Source organism: Apteryx mantelli, chromosome 6 (assembly GCF_036417845.1).
Source record: "Apteryx mantelli isolate bAptMan1 chromosome 6, bAptMan1.hap1, whole genome shotgun sequence".
Classification (NCBI taxonomy): Eukaryota; Metazoa; Chordata; class Aves; order Apterygiformes; family Apterygidae; genus Apteryx; species Apteryx mantelli.
In genome coordinates, this window is record NC_089983.1 from 16,928,404 (window position 1) to 16,948,924 (window position 20,521).

The following is a 20,521-nucleotide window of genomic DNA, read 5'->3' on the forward strand; positions in this document are numbered from 1 at the left end:
AAATTCAGTCACAGATGAACCCAAGTCCACGCTGGAACTGAATAAAAACATTTGCTTGGTTTGATTTCCTCAGCGATAAATCTACGTAATTTCCTACTTTTCAGTGTGTCTCTCATTTAACTCTCAAAAACCAATACTTGGTGAGCAAGATTAAAATATGTAATGATGATTACAGTATAAATTGGTCATAAGGCCTATTAAATGCTAAAACTTGATGTTCAGACAACTGCGTATTTCTTTCAAGAAGCTTGACAAACTTTAGCTCTTTTGCAAAACCTCTTTTTGTAATTGTATTAATTCAGATACCTTTCATTTAATGCAATAACTTTTCTAAACATTTATATTCATTTCATTTAAGAGGTTAATTTGGAAATCAATACTAATAAGATATATATTTTGTCATTTACACAGTGTATAAATAAGAAAAATCCTAGTGTTTATTCAATAGTATATCTTGATGGGTGTTATTTGGGTGCTATTGTAAAAAGAAATAAAAATATATTTTACTTTGAAATCAAGTCTAACTTTTCATGTTTTGCTAGCAAAAATTTTTAAATATGTATTTAGTTATTAAACATATTAGGATCAGATGAATGCCCTTTTTTAGATCACATGACTAGTCAAGTTTAGTACTGACGTTTTATAGTCAATATCAGTGTTGCCTATATGCAACTTTCCTGTCTCAAAACTCCTAATCTTGTGTATATATTTACATAGCTTTTTACAGAAGGAAAGATCATTTTTTATGCATTGATCTCTGACGGTTGATTACCACATAAAGTGGGTATCTTGTTATCATAATTGTACACTTTCTAAAATCCATAAAATGGTTTTGATTGTGCATTTTGATTAATTATATAGTCCAATTGCATAGCCAGTATAAATTGATATTGCTCCAAGAGAATGATAGGAGCTATGCCATTTGATGAATTGATCCTGTGTTTTGAAAATTATTTTCAAAATAGTAGTAGATGTTTGAAAAATTTACTTAATGCCAACTGCCTAACTACTTTTCCGGTGAAGGCAGGCAATGAAGATTTGTAAGTTGTACCCTGGAAATGCTTTGAGTAAAGCAGAATTTGAAATAAAAAATAATTTTGCTCAAGAGTTCTCCTGCACTGTTTTGTGGTGAATTATTTGGGAAGGCTTTAATATTTGTATCTGAATTAATTTCTTTTTCAGGACAAACATGTGCTGGCAGTAGTAATAATAGACAAGATGTTGGAAAAACTGAGGAAGTGCAATGAATTTCTGGAGCTAATTCTCAAGGGACTTAATGAATACCTAGAGAAGAAGCGCCTGTTTTTCCCCAGATTCTTTTTTTTATCTAATGATGAACTCCTTGAGATTCTTTCAGAGACCAAAGATCCTACTCGGTACAGTAATATTTGATAGATGTATTTGTGGCTCATGGTGCATGCGAGTAGGCTTGTCGTATTGTTTTTCTAAGCCCAGAACTCACTTTATACTGTAACTGTCAGTGAATAAAAAGAATGTGCCAGATAAGATTTTATGAAAGGTGAATGCAGAGTAATTTTTAGTATGGGTAATTAAATTTAGCTTAGTTCTCTAAACTAGTAAACCTTCTGTACACTGATTTTTTTCAGAAAAATCAAAAGTCCAAATACTATTTCATGGTGAAATTTAAATATTTGATTATTGCCAATGGAAAATTGAAGTTCAGGTACGATCTGTATACTGCTGACTGGAGCTTTTTTTTTTTTTTTTTTAGGTGCAGTCCTAGTAGAAGTATTTCAGATTTTTTTTTTTTCCCACTGTTTTAACTTTTTCTGGAATTCTACTCATCAGCCTCATTCAGGGTTAGGCTACAAATGTTTTTCTGCTACTGAGCAGAATTAACTATACGAATATTCCTGTAGACGCAATTTTGTTAAGCAAGATAGCTTTCACCATGAGCAGAAGAACTGGGGCTTGGTTTGCAGTATGCAGATCTGAGTGTGTGCAGTGAATGCTGTGCAGGGTCATGCAAGAATAAGAATGAAAATGAATAATAAAATGACTATCTCAGTCACAGAGAAATGTTCATTCAGTGCAATGAATAGGGCAAGAGATCTTGTGAGGAAAAAAAACTCAAAGTTTTTTTTTTTTTTTTAATTACAAGAAATTTTGTTAAGGTTGTACTTGGTTGTTATACTCAAGTTCCTTAAAGTTTATTGTGGTTTGTTGGGAAGGCATAAATAGGGGAATTTTATATACTGTAGGTAGGTTAGCAGTTGAACAAAGGATGTTTAAACCTTACTAGTTTATACATTACAGAGACCATAGGTAATATTTTACATGTTTAAATTGGTCTTCAAAAAATAATGTGGTAGGCATATTGCAGGGGTAGTGCACAAGAATTATTGCTGAGGATAAACTTATTTTTTAAACAAACTAAAAATGATCTTTTAAGTAAGTTCTTCAGAAGTAAATTAAAATAAAACATTTAGGTGTTCTTTTGTAGTGTACTTTTGTAGTATTGGCAAGAAAAACTTGTCAGAAACTGTTTTGTTTTCTAGAGTACAACCTCACTTGAAAAAATGTTTTGAAGGAATTGCAAGAGTGGAATTTACTGATGTATTAGATATTACGCACATTAAAAGTAGTGAAGGAGAGACTGTGGAACTAACAGAGACAATCTCAACATCTAAAGCTAGAAGTGAAGTTGAAAAATGGCTGGTTGAACTAGAGGCAGCTATGCTGAATTCTATCCACAAGGTAACATGTCCTAATCTCTTATTTTTCTGTTTGCACTGAAGCATGACAACAACAGTCAGTAGATGATTGATGTATAGTTGTTAAAGAAACAAAGTACTTCATTGCAGAGATTGCATTGTCTGTTATATCCAACAAAAAAACAACTATTTTTGGTCCTGATATGGGAAGACTTAACAGTTTAAGCCTGTGGAAACCCATGCTTAAAGTTAAGCAAGTATTAAAAATTTTTTTCATCACTCAGACACTGTTGTTATTGTGTATATTTGCATTGATTATTGGGTGTATAAGTGCCTAAATTAGGAGTTTATATTACCTTTGTAGTCAATGGAGAGCAGAATCTTTCTCCATGGAATGGAGAAAATACACACTGATGCTTTAAATAGAAACCTTCTCAGTTCTTAGAGTTTTCATTTTCTCTAACTTCTTTTTATCTTTTTAAAAGGCAAAAAGATACATTTTATACTGGATTAAGATATTTCATATTATTTTAAGATTTTTATGATTCTCAGTTTTGCTTAATACTTAAATGTACAAGTCCAGTTAGTGAAAATGACTTTTTCTTACTGTTGAAAGTGTGGTGAGAATTATTATTGAGAGACATGCAAAAATTTAAAATCTTATCAATCCTGTTCAAATTTTGATTAAATAGTACCATTCTGTTTTGTTTGCCTCTCACATAATAAAGAGGCAGGATGGAGTATCTTGTGATTAAGGAACTGGACTAGCAGTCAAGATGTCTAAACAGATTAATTTTTCTATGTTACTGAACAAATCAACCTCTGAATGAGTTTTTTCATTTATAAGGTGATAGTCATTGTGATCTTGTGAGATTACAGTTCTAGGTGGTCTAGAGAAAATCAAAGAACTGTTCCTTTGAATGGAAGCATTGAATCATTGTGCTACTGTGAGTGCTCAGTAGGTATAACCTTCAGTTGAAGGCAGAGCTGTCCTTCCTACTGTTAGTGTGCATTCCTAGTGTGAGGCAGTTTAAAACTTAAGATTCTTTTTCAATATTCATAGTATTTGATATATGTCCTGAAGTACTGAAATACAGTTATTATTATTATTTTGGTTGCTCGCACCTTCACTGATGCATTTGTTCAGTGAATTATGCAACCTGTTTTATATAGTTATGTTTCTGGTCACTGTGTGTGCTGCTTGTCTTTCCCCATGCTAACTAGTATCTGTATTAAGAGGCATTTCTTTCATTAATTCTAAAAATACCAGTTCTTACCTTCACTGGTTCTCCTGTGATTCTTGTATTAATAGACAAGATTAAATTGAAAGAATTTCCAGGTTTTTAATGTCCTTCTTAATTATGACTACACTTAATTAAGACCCTTACCTCTTTTTTTCAGATTGTATTGTTCTAGTTTTCAGTCTCTCATCATCTTGTTATATATTTAACCATTTCTACTATTATTTTCTAGTCCTTTTCAGTGACAAGTGAGGTAATTAAAGGTGCACACACTTTCCCTGATACAGTCTTAGAGTACAACAGTTTAGTTGTGATAATGGTACAGTAGTACGTAAGAAATTGAGTAGTACATAAGAAATTGAATAACCTTATCTGCTTGGTGCATATAAGGCAACGGCAAACTGTGCTGCATAAATAAGAAATGGGTAAGCATTGTTTGTCTGCATTTACCCTTGACTACAATACTGTTATAAAGCTCTGAAACAGATAAACTTTTCATAGTTTTAATGTCGATACAGACACGTTTTTTTACTCATGGATGTATCTTTTTTATTGATACCGTTATGCATATAGATTTTGTTAATTACAGAGAGGCTTGGAACTGCAAAACAGATGGCAGATTTTCATTCAGGTAATTTACATTAGCTCTCTGAGGAAGCATCTAAATTTATTGAAGAGTTGATAATAAAAAATTCTGTTCATGTGGACTGGTTGCAACGGTGCGGACTCCATTGCAAGTTTTTATTTCATTGGGATTACCCTTGAGTGATGCTAGAACCAGGTTCATCATTCTATTGTTAGCAAATAAAGCCCTATGAATTTTGGATATCACTTCCAACTAAATGCGTACTTGTTTTCTAATTTCATTGTAGTTGTGGCTAGAAAATTTGAAGTTTCTGATGGCAAGAATCATATTAGAATGTGCTGTGAAATTAGTTCTCAAATTTCGTATAATCAGTTGGTTCATATTATGACTTTTTTTTTTGGAGCTTTGTTGAGACATTTGCTTGCAAGATTTCAGTGTTACAGAATTAAATCTGAGTCTGAATCTTGACCCTGATTAATCTTGATTCTCAGGACTAAAGCCTAACCTAAACTAATTCTAGAGCTGAACATTATCTGTTTTCACGTGTAATTATAATATGCTTTTCTCCTGTCTAGGTCGTTGGGGATGCAATTGAAGCTTATCCAAAAAATCCACGTGTTAATTGGGTAAGAGAGTGGCCTGGACAAACGGTTCTTTGTGTATCCCAAACTTTCTGGACAATGCAGGTACAGATGTCTATTAAAAATGGCCAAACGGTAAGAACATTTTAAAGGGCATAATAATAATTTAAACTATGTAACTATGGTATCATGTAGTGGTGTATCTGTAACTTTGGTTATATCCTTTTTGGATGGATAGCTGTTCGATGTAATAGATAATCTTCTGCGTATCTGAACTGTGATTCTTAAATCTGAACTGTGATTCTTAAGGACTTTGAAATTAGTATTTCCTTTTGACTGTAGGCAATCATGCTTCAGCACTATGTCAGAGTATATTCTATGTAGCTGAACGTGTACAGTATGTGTTTTTGTGTGAGCAGCCCAGTGGCGTACTCAGGTGGTGTGAATTGGCATCACTTGCCTGTCTCTGATTCAAAAGTCCAACTTACCTTCATTAATATTTAATGCTTTTTATAAAGATGGGCTAGGACTAGTACAGAAGATAGGTACCATCCTAATGCTTGTCAAATAACGAATATACATGCAGAATGGATACAGAAACTTATGATCTACTAGCTCTACTAGTGGGAAGAAAGGTGCTTAATACATTGAATTTAAGGTTCAGGGTATGTGCTTTATAACACTTTTCTTTCATCACTAAGGCTTAATGTTTTCCTGCATACCTGTTGTATTTGGAGGTGTTCCAGAATTGTTACTGGATGTGCATCATCAGATGAAGCAACCAGATTTTTATTCGCTGATGCTGGGACAGAAAGGGTCACTAAGTTTTTTTGTAGTTGTACATAAAGCTATGACTTTATGATACTTCATGTTACTTTCTCTTCTTTTGGTTCCAATTTTTTGCAATGAGATGGTATCAACTGGAAGAATTTTTACAGTATTGTGTTTTGGGATTCTCCCTGTTCAGATATAGCTGAGCAAACACAAAGTTAAACCTGATCTGTGATCCATATACGGAGTAGTATTTTCAGGCCTTGTAACATTTGCTGCCTACTCACAGGTAAGTAACAGGAGCAATGGCTCCTGGTAATAGTGGGTGTTCTGAGCAGCTCTACTTTTGACATACATAGAAAAAAGGCTTCTGAGTGTCTTGGAAGAGAGAGAGAGAAAGGAAAAAGGGGACAGTATCTGGCTGCTACAAGGAGTAAATCTTGCAACAGACTGAAAAATTTGAAAAAGATTTGAAAAGATTCCCCCCCCCAGTATTAAAGGCGATCCTCTGTTCCCTAGGGAAAGAAATATGGCTTCTACGTATTCCACATATTGTCCTCAGTTGTCCAAGAAAATGAAAGCCACCATCATTTTAATGAGGCTGCAGTTAATGTTGTTAGTGAATAACGGGAGGAAGTTAAGTAAGAGTTAAACTCATTTGCTTTCGGGAATGTTTGTTACAGAATTTTGAGCCTAGACAAAGGCTCTCATACTAGTCTGCACCAAACCTTCTCTGCACCTGGGGAAGCCTGTTCCTGTAAAGCCTTTACTCAAATTCTGTTGCAGTGTGAATTTTGCCTATCTGGCTTCAGCTCGAGGATCTTCATTATGCTGTATAAAGGGGCTTGTATGTAGTGAAGCAGTGGAAAGGGTTTTGCGTCTTCTGATGATCTGCCACAAACTCTCATCAGAGAGAAGAACAGAGAGAAGGCTTACAGGCTTCAAATATCTGTTTACTGTTCCTCTCTCTCATATTAAAATGTAAAAAACATCACAGACAATCAGTGACCCCATCAGACCCCACAAGGACTACATTCTCCATGAAGCAACAGCTTTATCTTGGACAAGATAAGCACCATTTTACCTTCTTCTTAACAGCAAAGGCAGTACACTCAGTGCACACCAACAAAAGTAATTAAAAAAAAGAAAAAAAAAAAGAAGCTCTTCAGGGTTTTCCAGGACAGGAAGCAATATCGTTTAAGTAACTCGTCAGATTATGTATTCACACATACATGCACATGCATACACACACATACTCCCTTTCAAACATTTTTTAGTTCATTGTTTCCAACAGATAACTGTTGTACATAAATAAAAGGTCCAAATTTCTCATTAAAACCCAATAATAAATTAAGATGTTCTATAAAAACAAAGACGTTTCATAAATTTTGAAAACTTTGTCTTGTGGACCAAGTATACTCTCAGTGAAACAGTCATATGGTCAGAAGGATACTGCCAAAGAACGTTACTGACACAGGAGCTGAGGGCATACTCTGTGCCTCAGCTGAGATCTCAGGTTTTTACTTGTTTACTGAGGATGAGCAAGTGGGTTTTTAACTCTGATTAGAATGAGATATTTAGGATTTTATTTTTTGATGCAACACTGTAGCAGCTGATCTGCTTTTAAACTCTGCATTTCCTTCATTATACTCATAAATAAAAATAGGTCATTCTAAGCAGATGTTTATCCAAAATTAGTTTCTGGGAAATAACTAGCTGAGATGAGAGAGGGACTCAAAAAATGCAAATTATAGTAATCCATTGAAGGTTACCAGTGCCAGGATATCTGAGGAGAAACAGCAGGATAGAGAGAAAAAACTAAAACAGGCTTAGACAAGTATTTCTCCAAACAAACAGAATCCATTCCTCTGTAGAAATATGCTTTGGTGTGAATGTACTACTAAGTTAATTCCCACATAATTATTTGCTTCTTTTCTTTTCTGTCTCATTCTGATACAATTTTAATTTCTCTATATGCCATCCTGTATTTCACTGTTTGTGACTTGCCAATAGATATGAAGAAGAGAAGCTGTGTACTAGATTGAGACTTTTCTTACCTAATAATATAATTTTGTACAGGAGTTTCTCTCCTATTTTAACTTACCCTGGAAGTCTGCTGAACTGATTTTTTTTCTCTTAGATGTATAATTGTCTTAACATTAAATGAATACATTTGGTTACCTTCATGCTAACAATTGATGCGTTTCGACTACTTTCTACTACTATACTGGTGACCTGAAAGATCTTATTTCTTAAGTCTTCAGCAATAAAAAGTGAATCTCAAAGGGGATAGAAAGGAAGTTCCATGCATTAGTGATGACTCAGGAAATAAATTATCAACAAAAAATTATTGGATAATTCTGTACTCTGTCTACTGGGCAAGTCATCAAGACTTAAATTTGTGTTCCTCACCATTAAAAACAGAATGCTGTTCAGAATATGAGTAGGAACGTATCCAGTCAGTTAAAAGGGAGAACTTTTATCTTCCATGTATTTGCAGAATTTGCTCATGTTTAATACTCTTTCTACTAATTAAGGAGCATGACTTGCTTTTCTGTCTGTTCTCATGGTCCCTCTCATGAGTTCATGCAATTTCTTACACATTTCTATGATCTTCATACATTGCATAGTTTTTCTTCCTGTTTAAACTTCTTTCAAACATACAAAGAATATCTTTTCTAAAGTCATTGTGGATTTCTGTCTAAGTTAATTCACCGTGTTCTCGTAAACATTCTTCTGAGAAGTGGGGAGCTTTGTGACGTATCACGTATGCTTACGTTCTATGGTAGTCTTTGATTTACAAAGCACCAAGCATTTCAGAGCTTTTCCAGAGTGATTCATGATGTTTCCAGAGAGAATGGCAGGACTGCCAGTTTAAGCCTAAAGGCTATCTAAACAGGTATTAAGTTGTTACAGGACTTGGGATGCTTGTTAGGATTCCCAGCTCGCATCAACTTTTATTCTGTCAGGGGACAGGGAATCTTGGCAAGGTTGTTCTTATAAATGCTTAGAGTACTTCTTCAAAGCATATTTAAGGTTCATTTAAGGAATCCCAAGACGGAATGCTGCTTTTTGGTGGAATTGTGCTGTTACCTGTCTTTCCTTAGACCCTAAGCTCATGCCTCCTTGCATTAGATTGCTACCTGTTAGTTATCTGGACTAGAGTACAGGTGGGCAGGCTCTTGAAGGATGTACTCCCTTGTACTAGAGTCCTAGTACTCTTGTACTGGAGTAACTAAAGTTCTTCATGTGTTTTCATGCATACATTGTGTGGTTTGCCCTATTTCACCTCAGCATTTAATTTTTGGGTTCTGCAGAAGAGCAGTAACAGAATAGTGTTTGGACGAGTTTTACCTTTTTTGTAGAGACAGAGAACATTCAAGCTTAATGTGGACCTCCAGTGGATACTGCTTCCTAAAAGAGTCTGCATTTAAGCACGAAAGATATATTTCTAGCTGGGAAACTCCAGGAACTGCAGTGGTTTTTGGTTTGTTTGTTTGTTTTTTAAAATTGCATTTCAGTAAGGTACTTCATCATATCTAAGTACTGTCATGATCCAAGTGCTTTTCTTAACTGGGTCTTTTCTGTTTACCAGTGACTTATTAGTATAAAAGAAGCTATCAGTTACCGCACAGGAGAAACAATTAAACTAACTGAAAACAAACTATTACCAGAAGTCAATAAACTAAAAAATTGCAAGAAAATACATTTCCTTGTTAACTTATTTGAATTACAAACGTGTTACTGTTTGTAACTGTAGTAGGGCATAAAGGTGTTTTTTTAGCATGATAGTGTCCTGTGTGCATATAAGTAGATCTTTAAAATACTCGTGGTGTTTTCATTTTCTTAATGTGAAATATATAGAAAGATAAGGACTATTGCTTGTATTCCCTGAAGAAAATAGCATATGCTCTTTTGTTTCCAGATATGTATCATAGGTGTTTAAATAGGATTCTGTTAAAGTAGAAGAAAACAAAAAAACCCTGTTGAGGTTGCCAGTGAGTGAAGGACATTGCACTGTTATTATAATGAGAAGGAACACTTTAATACACAGAAATAATGGTAATATTAAAAAAAATATATAATGCCTCAGACTAGAAATGCAACTTTCTAACTTTTTAATATTTTCCCAGGCACTAGAGGATTTTCTGAAACAGAATAATAGACAGATTGAGGACATTGTCACCTTGGTGCGAGGAAAGCTGTCTAAGCAGAATCGAGTGACTCTAGGAGCACTTGTTGTGCTTGATGTTCATGCTAGGGATGTTCTTGCATCTCTAGTAAGCAAGAAAATCAAAGATGAAAGTGACTTTGAATGGTTAAGTCAGCTTAGGTACTACTGGGAGGTAAGTGACACCTCTCAATCCTATTAGAAGGTAATTTTTATTCACAGCTTTTCAATTTGTGCTTGCTTGCTGACACAGAGAATAGTTACGCTAATAGGAGAATTTTTGCTGATAAGAGAATGCATTTCACCAATCATTCTGTGGGTTGCAAACTAGAATGGCCAATAGCCATAAATAAGCAATTTTTAATTAAAATTACTTTTTTTTTTAATCACTGCTGACTTTCACTGCATTTGCTAAATCTGCAGGAGGTTTACGAATAAAATTTGTTTATTCAAAGACTGTACTTTGCTTTTTTGATTCTGCAGGATAGAGAATGCTATAGTGATGACAAGTTTTTAGTTAAAGGTTTTAATCTGACTTTTGGTCAATATTATTTTATTTGTGTGTTATACTTCTTGGCAAAATAACAACATTTTTACAGGATAGTGGTAAGATACCATATATTTACATTCATCAGGAGAAATTTTCCTATAATAAAGATGATGTTGCATCTGTAATTAAAAATATATATATAGACAGAGATCATGCATTATCATATTAGAGTCACTAGATTAACCATGACTGCAGCTGTTGGTCATGATTAGTTCTGTTGTTTACCTTTCAGAAAGCCCATTACTTTCTGAGGAGCTAAACAAGAAAGTTTTACTTTGCAGTATGGTTGGTAGGATCTTTCTTGAGATAACAGTTAATGGAAGAAATGTCTGGTCTTATTGTTGTGTAGATACTTTAGTGTTCATTAAATGGCAATATTTTTGTTTACTTGGGTCACATTGAAAGTGGTGTCTCAGAGCAATCAGTGGTCTGCCATGCAGTTGTTTCTGGTAACATTGTGCCTATTTAAGAATTTGAGGAATAGTTGTTGAGTTGGTTTGCATTTTTTAAATTATTTATTTAATTTATAAAATTAATGCCTGGTTCCTTAGGAGGGGCATCTACAAACAAAGATGATCAATGCTGGATTGAAGTATGGATATGAATATCTTGGCAATACCCCCAGGCTGGTTATTACTCCACTTACAGACAGATGCTACAGGTAAAACCACAAATTGCTAAATGTGCTATATTAGCATGAATTTATTTAGTTGAGATATTAAATTAGTTCCAAGAATAGGTGACTCCTAAAATTCTGTTTTTGTTGTTCTAATAAGCATAATTAGAATAGGATACACTTTTTTGGTAGATTAGAATTGGTCCTGCATCAATACCTTAATTTAAAATTGTGATAAAATAGATCTTTTGAGACACTGTAATTAGTGATAAATCACAAGTGGAATGAAATTTAGAAAGTGGATGACGAGCTACGATCTATTTTGAGCTTCTGGTAAGCTTTACATTATATTAGTATAAATTTTTAGATTACAGTTGCCAGGAGTAAGTAAACAGTACTGTCAGAGGAAAATGCAGACACAAAACAGCAATTTTTAGAAATTTCTGATAAAAGCTAGAGCAGCTGGAAAAATGGCATAAGAAAGGGTACAATTAGATTTGTTTTTTTCTTTTTTTCTATTATTTTATTTTCAGAACCCTGTTTGGTGCACTTCACCTACATCTTGGAGGTGCCCCTGAAGGTCCTGCTGGAACTGGAAAAACAGAAACTACTAAAGATTTAGCCAAGGCTGTAGCTAAGCAGTGTGTGGTTTTCAATTGTTCTGATGGATTGGATTACCTTGCATTAGGAAAATTTTTTAAGGTTTGGATAAAGCTTGAGGGTCATATTCTCTATTATAATAAAACCCTGTAATTACTTTGGCACTTGAAGTGGTCTTAAGGTATGGTAAATGTAACTTTACCTACTTCCAGGCCACTACATAATGCTGGTATTGTGCAGACAGGTCTTAGTGTAGTTAAGAATGCAACCCAGATATCAAAATTGTTTTACTGTGCTTTAAAAAGGGGATATGCCATAACGATTTTATTTGTTTCAGATAGACAACATAGATGCCATCTAAATGAGTACCTTTTATCAGCTGATTGGAAATTTAGGGGAGTTAGGGTTTAATCTAAACTCTAAATAAGCTAGTAAGAATAGCTATATTATGCAAATTAGCACATTCATTTCAGTATCGGCCTGAAAATACAAGTATTGCACAAAGTTAAAGCTCTTAGCTTAGACAGGTCTGTATTACGAAAATCTGTTCTGAATGACTGTGTGTTTCTTACAGTCTAGTTTCCTGTTTTAGACTGGAATGATACAAAAATAGAGCAAGTATGCTTTCCTCACTGGCATTACCTTTCCCTTCTGAGTCAGAGGTGGTATTGGAACCACCTGCTATGCCTTCAAAATTCAACATGACAAAAGTTTACCAAAATAAACTAAACCGAGTGTTTATTTAAAATGATAAAAGCAAAATTCTGTGTCTTAAATGTGAATTTTGGAATTAAATGTTAACAAAGCATGAGGTACTGTCTAGAGACTACCTGTGCTGCAGAGATGGTACAGTAGCATTTTGGGTACATACCTCAGAAAAGACCTAAAAATTAACCAGAATTGTAGGAAAAGAGAAAACTAATCTTCAGTTACATTCAGGTATCATAACATGCTATAATATCTTGTAAAAGAATGGTCATTTTTATTCATACTGTAAACCAAATGGGTTAATCTTAGACCTGTGGAATTTCTTGCATTGCCTGCAGTCACTGTGAATCCTCTGTCAGTATAGAGGCAAAAGAAGAGTAGGTTTTTTGCATGCATATTTAGAGGTGAAATCTTCCCCCTTGTCCAGTTGTAAAATACTACCTGTAAACGTAAAACATGCAAAATGTATGTATTAGATAGGCACTTTGCGTATGATAGAAGAAATAGGATTTTGGATACATTTTTACAGGTTTCTTGTCCTGACTTCTTTTTTTTTTTCTTTTCTTTTCTTTTCTTTTTTTTTTTGGTCAAGCAAAAATTTAAAAATTCTGTAATAGTTTTGGAAGAGATCTCTATCTGGAGTGAGTTTGATTAGAAGTTAGTGCCCTTGATCATGGTTATAAGTCCTCTCTTTGTACATGAAATCTTTTTCTTGTTACAGAGTTGTTTCAGTCAGCACTGGTATGTCCAAAATAAGTAGTCATCTATGGACTAAGCATGTGTTTGTCTCTTCTAGGGGTTGTTGTCTTGTGGGGCATGGGCTTGCTTTGATGAATTCAACAGGATTGATTTGGAAGTACTCTCTGTGGTTGCTCAACAGATTCTTACTATCCAAAGAGGTAACTTGTTATTTTAATCTTATCTTTCTCTTAAATATGAAAAAAAATAAAGACACAACAAAAATTCCCCAACAATTACTTTGGTTTTTATTTGTCCCTAGGCATTAATTCAGGTTCTGACTTAATAGTGTTTGAAGGAACTGAATTGCAACTGAACCCTACATGTGCTGTCTTCATTACCATGAATCCTGGTTATGCTGGGCGTTCAGAGCTTCCTGATAATCTTAAGGTATTATAACACTTGTCATTTTATTACCTTCAGGCATTAATACAGAGAGTAAAAAATGAAATTGCTTTCTTGTCAAATATAGAAGTTATTAAGAATATTTAATACCACTAATCTTCGATTTCTCAAAACAGGTTTTTGGTAACACCTCTCACAAGAAGAAATTAAAAAGAATAATTAGACTGAAAAATAGGGATAAACTAATAAATTTTAAAAAATCAATGTCAGGAAGTGGTTATTTGATTAAAAGTCTAATAATTGGTCAGGATAGGAAAAGACAACATTAAAAAGCTTCATCTATTTCTTGGCCAACCACCTGAAAGCTCAAAAATTAAAATGTACTTTATAGAGTTCAAGCTGTGAACAATATCTTAAAATTTGATAAAAATTCTAGTTTTTTGATTGATTAATTTCTATGTCTTTCTGAAAAATTATTTAGTTTGATCTGAAGGGATCAAACTAAGTGTAGGAGATTTCCGTCCTGTTTAAGTCTGCTATTGAGTAGCAGAATTTTTTGTGCTGTTCATTATTTTTAAATAAGTTTGATGGTAATGCATAAAAAGCATTCTCTTCCTTTGCATATAAGCAGTCATCCACTCATGATGGCAACCAAGTGAGAAATTCTTATCACAGTAATGTCAGTGGAAGTTTTGCTATTGACATTGATTGAGCATTGCTCCCTTTTTCTCGTATTAACCAGTAAATAAGGTTGTTTTAGTGGGCAACGCATAACTTTCCTTTTGCTTAAGGTTTCACGAATCAGATTGTTGCAACATGAGGACAGTTGTTATGGAAACAGAGCAATGTGTCAGTATTCATCTCATCTGTTAGATGAGATGAATCTCATCTTACTTTTTAGTTCCCAGTGTGACTGTTACAAGAGTGTATCCTACATCCATTCTTACCTCTTAAATACATTCCTTTTATGCCCATAGCAAGAAAAGGAAATCTGAGCAAATGTTTTAATAAATTAATAAAACCATATAGATAATACACAGTCTTTCTCAAAACTGTCTGTGAAGTTCACTCAGTAGCACATAGTGTGAATACAAGATAAAAAAAAAATTCCTTGGACAGATGAAAGAGAATAATGAGAAGAACCTCTGGGAAGAATATTAAAAGCAGCAAAAGTTTTGTCTATTTGAAAAGTTTTGCCTGCTAATTTGGTAGAACAGTGGTAAAATTGGGAAGTAAAGGCTGCAGTTAAACAATTCTAATGGGAAGAGTCTGACAGCAGCAGCTGCAAAACTTATTTATGGTAGTTGTATGGGACTCCCCTATTCCTTCTAAAGCTTGTGATGTTTTATGTGTTTTTGTTCTTAATCTTGAATAAAGAGACCTACTACTGTGAATTGTTACTAAGAAAAATTAAGTATTTTTAAACTTTTATGGAAAATCATAAAATACATTGTAGTATAATCATGGTCATAATGATAGGTAAGTTTAATTGGTCATCACTGTGTTAATGAAATAATGAAAAATTTTAGTATTTTATGTAATTGTAGAAAAATGTGGTAGAAATTTTTGCTAATGTGATTTTTCATGTATGTGTCTAATAGGCTCTCTTTAGAACAGTAGCTATGATGGTTCCTGATTATGCCATGATTGCAGAGATAGTTTTGTATTCTTGTGGTTTTGTTACTGCTCGACCTCTGTCTGTAAAAATTGTAGCTACGTATCGTCTGTGTTCGGAGCAGTTGTCCTCTCAGCACCATTATGATTATGGAATGAGAGCTGTGAAGTCAGTACTTACTGCAGCTGGTAACCTGAAGGTAAATAATTTTTTGAATTTTCTTTGCCATCCAGTAACTTTCTCAGTAATGTATCTCTTTCACAATGAAAGGTACACTATACTGCATAATGCCAAGTAGATGTTTAAAATGTCATCTTTGTGAGTCCCATTGATCTGCATCAGATAAGTAGAGCAGACCTATGAAACCCTGAAAATGAAAAGGGTATGTTGTAAGACACAAGCTGAGGAAAACCCAAGAAGACATAAAGCTACTGGGCCATTCACCACACCAGTTGTCTCTGAATGGCTCTCAGTGCTTACATGTCTTCCAAGAATTCTAGTTAAATGCAAATTCTTATCGGTTGTGTTTGACCTCTTGACCACTGCTTTGCTATCTTTTTCTTAACAGTTTCAGATGTCTTTGTCCCCTACTATGTGAACACATTCTAATAACGTTTTATCTAATATCTACCATATGCAGCTCTGATGTCCCTTTTATTTTTAAGGAAGAGTGTGTAGAATGTAGTATTTTGTTTTGGCTTGTGTAGTGCATGAGTGAGTATGTTTTATTAGGATAATTAAGCTGTCTGTTTTTATTAATTTAATTATTTTTATTTATGCAGACTTATTAAAATTGATAATTCTCTTCTATTCCAATCTTTTTACCTACAGCCCTACCACAGAAGAAAAACAACAGTAAAGTGTTTTGGCAAAAAGATATATTTCTTTTAATTTTTTTTATTACCTGGGAGAGCTATCTGTACATAACCTTTTAGAATTTCCACTTTACTGCATGCTGAAACTTTACCTCAAAGTAGGGAAAATTATCCTTCTTTGGAAGGAAAGGAACATATCTCAGCAAAAATTCAACAGTTTAGGGAAAATGTCATATCAAATTTATAGCAATGACTATTATTAGGCATAAAGTGAAGTGAAACTGGACTGACTGTAGAAACCCGCTGTAAACATTTGATATGAACGTATAAATGTACATCCAGAACATGTGTTATTTTCATTGGACCTGAACCTGCCAAAAAAACTACACAAATGTGCAGTAGGAACTGTTCAGGAAAATAGGCAAATTTAACGTTTGTTTTCTGAAACTTTAAAAAATAACTAACAATATTTTTTATCTTTTTCAGCTAAAATATCCTTTGGAAGATGAAGAAATTTTGCTACTTAGATCCATTATAGATGTCAACCTGCCTAAATTCTTGTCTCATGATTTACCACTTTTTGAGGTAGGGAACATAAGGATTTTTTTGTAATGTAAAAAGAAGGTTATAAATACTAATTGATGCAACTATTATATAACAGATTTATCAGAGAAATGGCCCAAAAGAATTTTTTTAATTTAGCCTGTGGTTATTTTAAAAGTTAGTTTTTAACAGTTCCTCCCTAACAGATGCATCTAGCATTGGGTTTGGATCAATGAAAGTTTCTAACAAGTCTTCTGCTTGAAATGATAACATACTGTTTTTATGTATCCTGTGTTCAGGATTTCAGAGTGTCTTATTAATATTCTTGTGAAATCAGTACCAAGAGTCTCCTTTTTAAAGAGAAAATTTGGATTTTAATTTAAAGCATGTGCAAAACAGTAATTAGATTAAGTTGCTCACATCCATTTTTGTCCTGAGTTGATCTCAGTACAGGACTAAGCTGGAGATCATTGTCTGTAGCTTGCTCCTATGATTTACAAGATGCACTAACCACAGTCAGTCTGTGTCCTAATTTATGCAATTTGAATTGGACTTCAAATCTGTTACAGGAAGACAGGTATGTTTAATATACCTCTGACTGAACCAGACACACCGAACACAAAGGTGAGCTGTCAACTTTATTAGGAAAAGTTTGCAATCTTTTTGGTAGCTTCGAGCTTTCTGTGCCCTGCTTAAAAAAAAAAAAAAGAAGGATCTGGGCTAGTGTATATAGATGTTTGGAAACTGAAAACATTGCCCTTCACATGCGTTTTCTTTAGCTTTAGTGGAAAGATCTTATATGGAAAAAAAGTGCTTCTTCATGTAAAGCACCATGAAAATTTATATGCAGTTACATACAGCATAGAAAAAATTGCATTTTGGATAGTAATAGGTATGTTCTTGTAGTCGTATTAGTTGCAATTATATTTTCAGTGCACAATACTTATTTTTGTGTAATTTGATAATGAAATAAAATGAGAGAATTTCTAAAAGAGAAGATTCATGAAGGCATGAAAATTGTACATCTTTTCATTAGGAATTTTAAGAAAAAGCATTAGAAATCTGAAGCACAGAAAAGTTAATTGGCTCACCCAAAGGAATATGAAAAAGTAATGATTTAGGAGCTAAACATGCATCTCCGGACAGTGTTATCCTAACCTAAATAATGCTATGCCTAAATTACACATCTTTTCCTGAAAAAGGCTCATGACTGTGAATGGAGATTTCATATTTTCATTAGCTGTGAAGTAATGGAAATAAACTTATAGAAGTTGTCTGAGAAAACTGAAGAATCTTCACTTTTTCCCCCTAAATTTCAGTCTTTAAAAGTGTGAAATGCAACTTATATAATTTAGTTAGCACATAAAAATTACCTCCAAGTATATTTATGAAATAATGCCTGTACATTTTTCACTTTCATAGAATGACACATATATGTCATTTTAGGTATGAAATAGCATTGCACATACTAATACGTTTTGCTTGTTGGCCTATCCCTAAAATAGCAAAAATTTTAAAAGTTGAAAAAAGGAAGCATCACGTTGCTGACTTGTAAACAAAAAAAGAAGGCTAAGGGGTGTAAGGCTCATAAACAGAATGAAAGTAGATGATAATGCTGATACAGAAGGAATGTGTATTACTAGAACACAGTGTCACTATAATTAGTTATTTGTTGTCATACAGTTTTAAGGATCAGCAATAAGTTTGGCCAAGAGTATACAGGGACTGTGATAGACTAAACTGTTCATTCTGAAATAAAGTAGCTTTGTTTGAAGTTATTATCAGATACAGAAATAATTATAGTAAGATTTAAGTTCAGCAATAGTAATGTCATTTTAAATTTTAAATATGATTCTAAGAATTATTTCCATCCTTATTATGAGAAATATTTCAAACAAATATTCATTTACTCCCTCAGTTTCTATATCAGGCTTGGGAGAAATGATGAAAACACCTTCCTCGCTCATTTCTTTTCATTTTTTTTTTCCCCCTCTGTTGTTCAGATTGTCAGTGTACTCACCTATTTGTACCTGACTTAAGATACACAGTAAATCTTAGGTGTTTCTGTTGGAGCATGCAAATTATGCATGCTTTATCTGTCCTGATTTACTCAAAGCTATGACAGCTTCACTTTATTTAAAATTATTTAAAGGTAGTCCAGATTTTTGTCTTGCTTTTTTATACTAAAAAAAATTTTGCTTTAATACTAACAGTTTCCAGTACTATATTGCATTGGACCTGTCATAAAGTTTTTGTGCCCCATTAATAGGTCTGTTTATAGCATTGATCCTGCTCTGTTGTGGAGAAGAAGAAACTCTTACCCAGATGGGCAATTGTTTATACTGTGATACTATTTTCTTTTAATATGATGCTCACCTATAATACTCATAATAAAAAATAATGAAAAAAAGAAATACATTTTATGCTACCCATTTTGCAAGTAGGAAATCATAAATATATTTTTCTTTGCCCCCACTTTGTAAGTAGGAAGTCATAAATATATATTTTTTTGCCCTCATTATCTTTGTTATAAAATCTACTATGCACAGAAAGGCCATACTCAAGCATGAGAGTATAATTCTTTAACTGGAGGGTGTGGAGGAAAAGCACTGAAGATGAATGATAAATGGTTATTTGCATCAAATGTGTTTCAGAGAAGAAGAGCTGCTCATCTTGAAAGCAGCTTGATATTTCTGCTTGGGAAATATGATTATGTATTTTGGAAAAGCCATGGTTCTGTCATGGTCAATTGGAAAATGCCCCTGGTAGCACGGTGTGTTACTCATACATTATTTAAAAGGTCAGGATGTGATATGCTCATTGACATCTTAATACTGGAAACTAACAGTGGTAAAAGGAAACCAAGGCACATGGTAAAAGGAAATATGTCAAAATAATGCCTTTAGTCTTATCCCTGAAACTGATATTTTAAATTTTAAGTGGCTGATATCGGAATAATTCTAAGTTCACCAATAATTACTGTCATTGTCATTTCTAAATAATATGTTTTATTTTGAATGTTCTTTCACTAAGATTTGCTTTCAGAGTTGATACTGCAGGTCTATCTTAATGAAATGATAGTCCAGGAATCTTTTTTTTTTTAATTGATTGCGTCTTTAATTTGTTCTACATCTTTCTTGTTCTGTTGTAAGCAAAAACGCAGGGTCTTTTAAATTTAGATTTCATGTAATCATTTTCAGTTGTTGAAAGAGAAGGGTAAAGGTTTTCTTAACTTTCTAACTGTAAGTTTTATAAACTAGTTTGATAGAAGCTAGTATTTATCAGGAAAACATATGCTTAGCTAGCTAATCCCTTTTCTAGGTGCACAGGTAAACATGATAAAAGTACATGAAATAAGTATCATCAGTAATAAATTACAGAGTGAGAACTTTGGCTCAGACAAGGATGACTTCTGAAATTCATAAATATCTTATTTAAATCAAAATATATATTAGTCTGCCTAGTGTTAAAGGACAAAAGGTTGGCTGCATGAGTTTCAAACCAAATGGCTGTGAAAATGTTAAGTATTCTTTCCGATTCATTCTTTGGATATAGGGTATTACCTCTGATTTGTTTCCTGGTGTGAAGCTACCAAAACCAGACTACAATGACTTATTGGAAGCCATCAAAAAAACCTGTGATGCTATGAATTTGCAGATGACCGACATATTTGCTATGAAGATCCTACAGATATATGAGATGATGATTGTGCGTCATGGCTTTATGATAGTTGGAGAACCATTTGGAGGAAAGACATGTGCGTATCGAGTTCTGGCAGGAGCACTGGGGGACATATGTGAGAAGGTAACTAAATATTTTTATAAATATTTCTGATCAAATCTATTTTCAAAAAAAAAGTTATAAAAATATTTTAGTATTTATACAAAACACAGAATCTGCTCTAAAGATCTTAGAAATATAAGGAGAAACCATAAAGAATTTGATTGAGAAGCTGTACTTCCAAAC

At 33.5% G+C, this 20,521-nt stretch overlaps 1 protein-coding gene across 1 annotated transcript in view; it reads left to right on the forward strand.

Moving 5' to 3' along the window:
* The window catches only part of DNAH7 (dynein axonemal heavy chain 7), a 122,426-nt gene that overhangs the window by 27,207 nt on the left and 74,698 nt on the right, over positions 1-20,521 (forward strand). Inside the window, 11 exon segments of the mRNA XM_067298619.1 lie at positions 1,183-1,376; positions 2,520-2,718; positions 5,078-5,218; positions 9,988-10,200; positions 11,127-11,236; positions 11,725-11,893; positions 13,296-13,398; positions 13,500-13,627; positions 15,184-15,396; positions 16,499-16,597; positions 20,111-20,359. Of these exon segments, the coding sequence (XP_067154720.1) occupies positions 1,183-1,376; positions 2,520-2,718; positions 5,078-5,218; positions 9,988-10,200; positions 11,127-11,236; positions 11,725-11,893; positions 13,296-13,398; positions 13,500-13,627; positions 15,184-15,396; positions 16,499-16,597; positions 20,111-20,359 (1,818 nt within the window).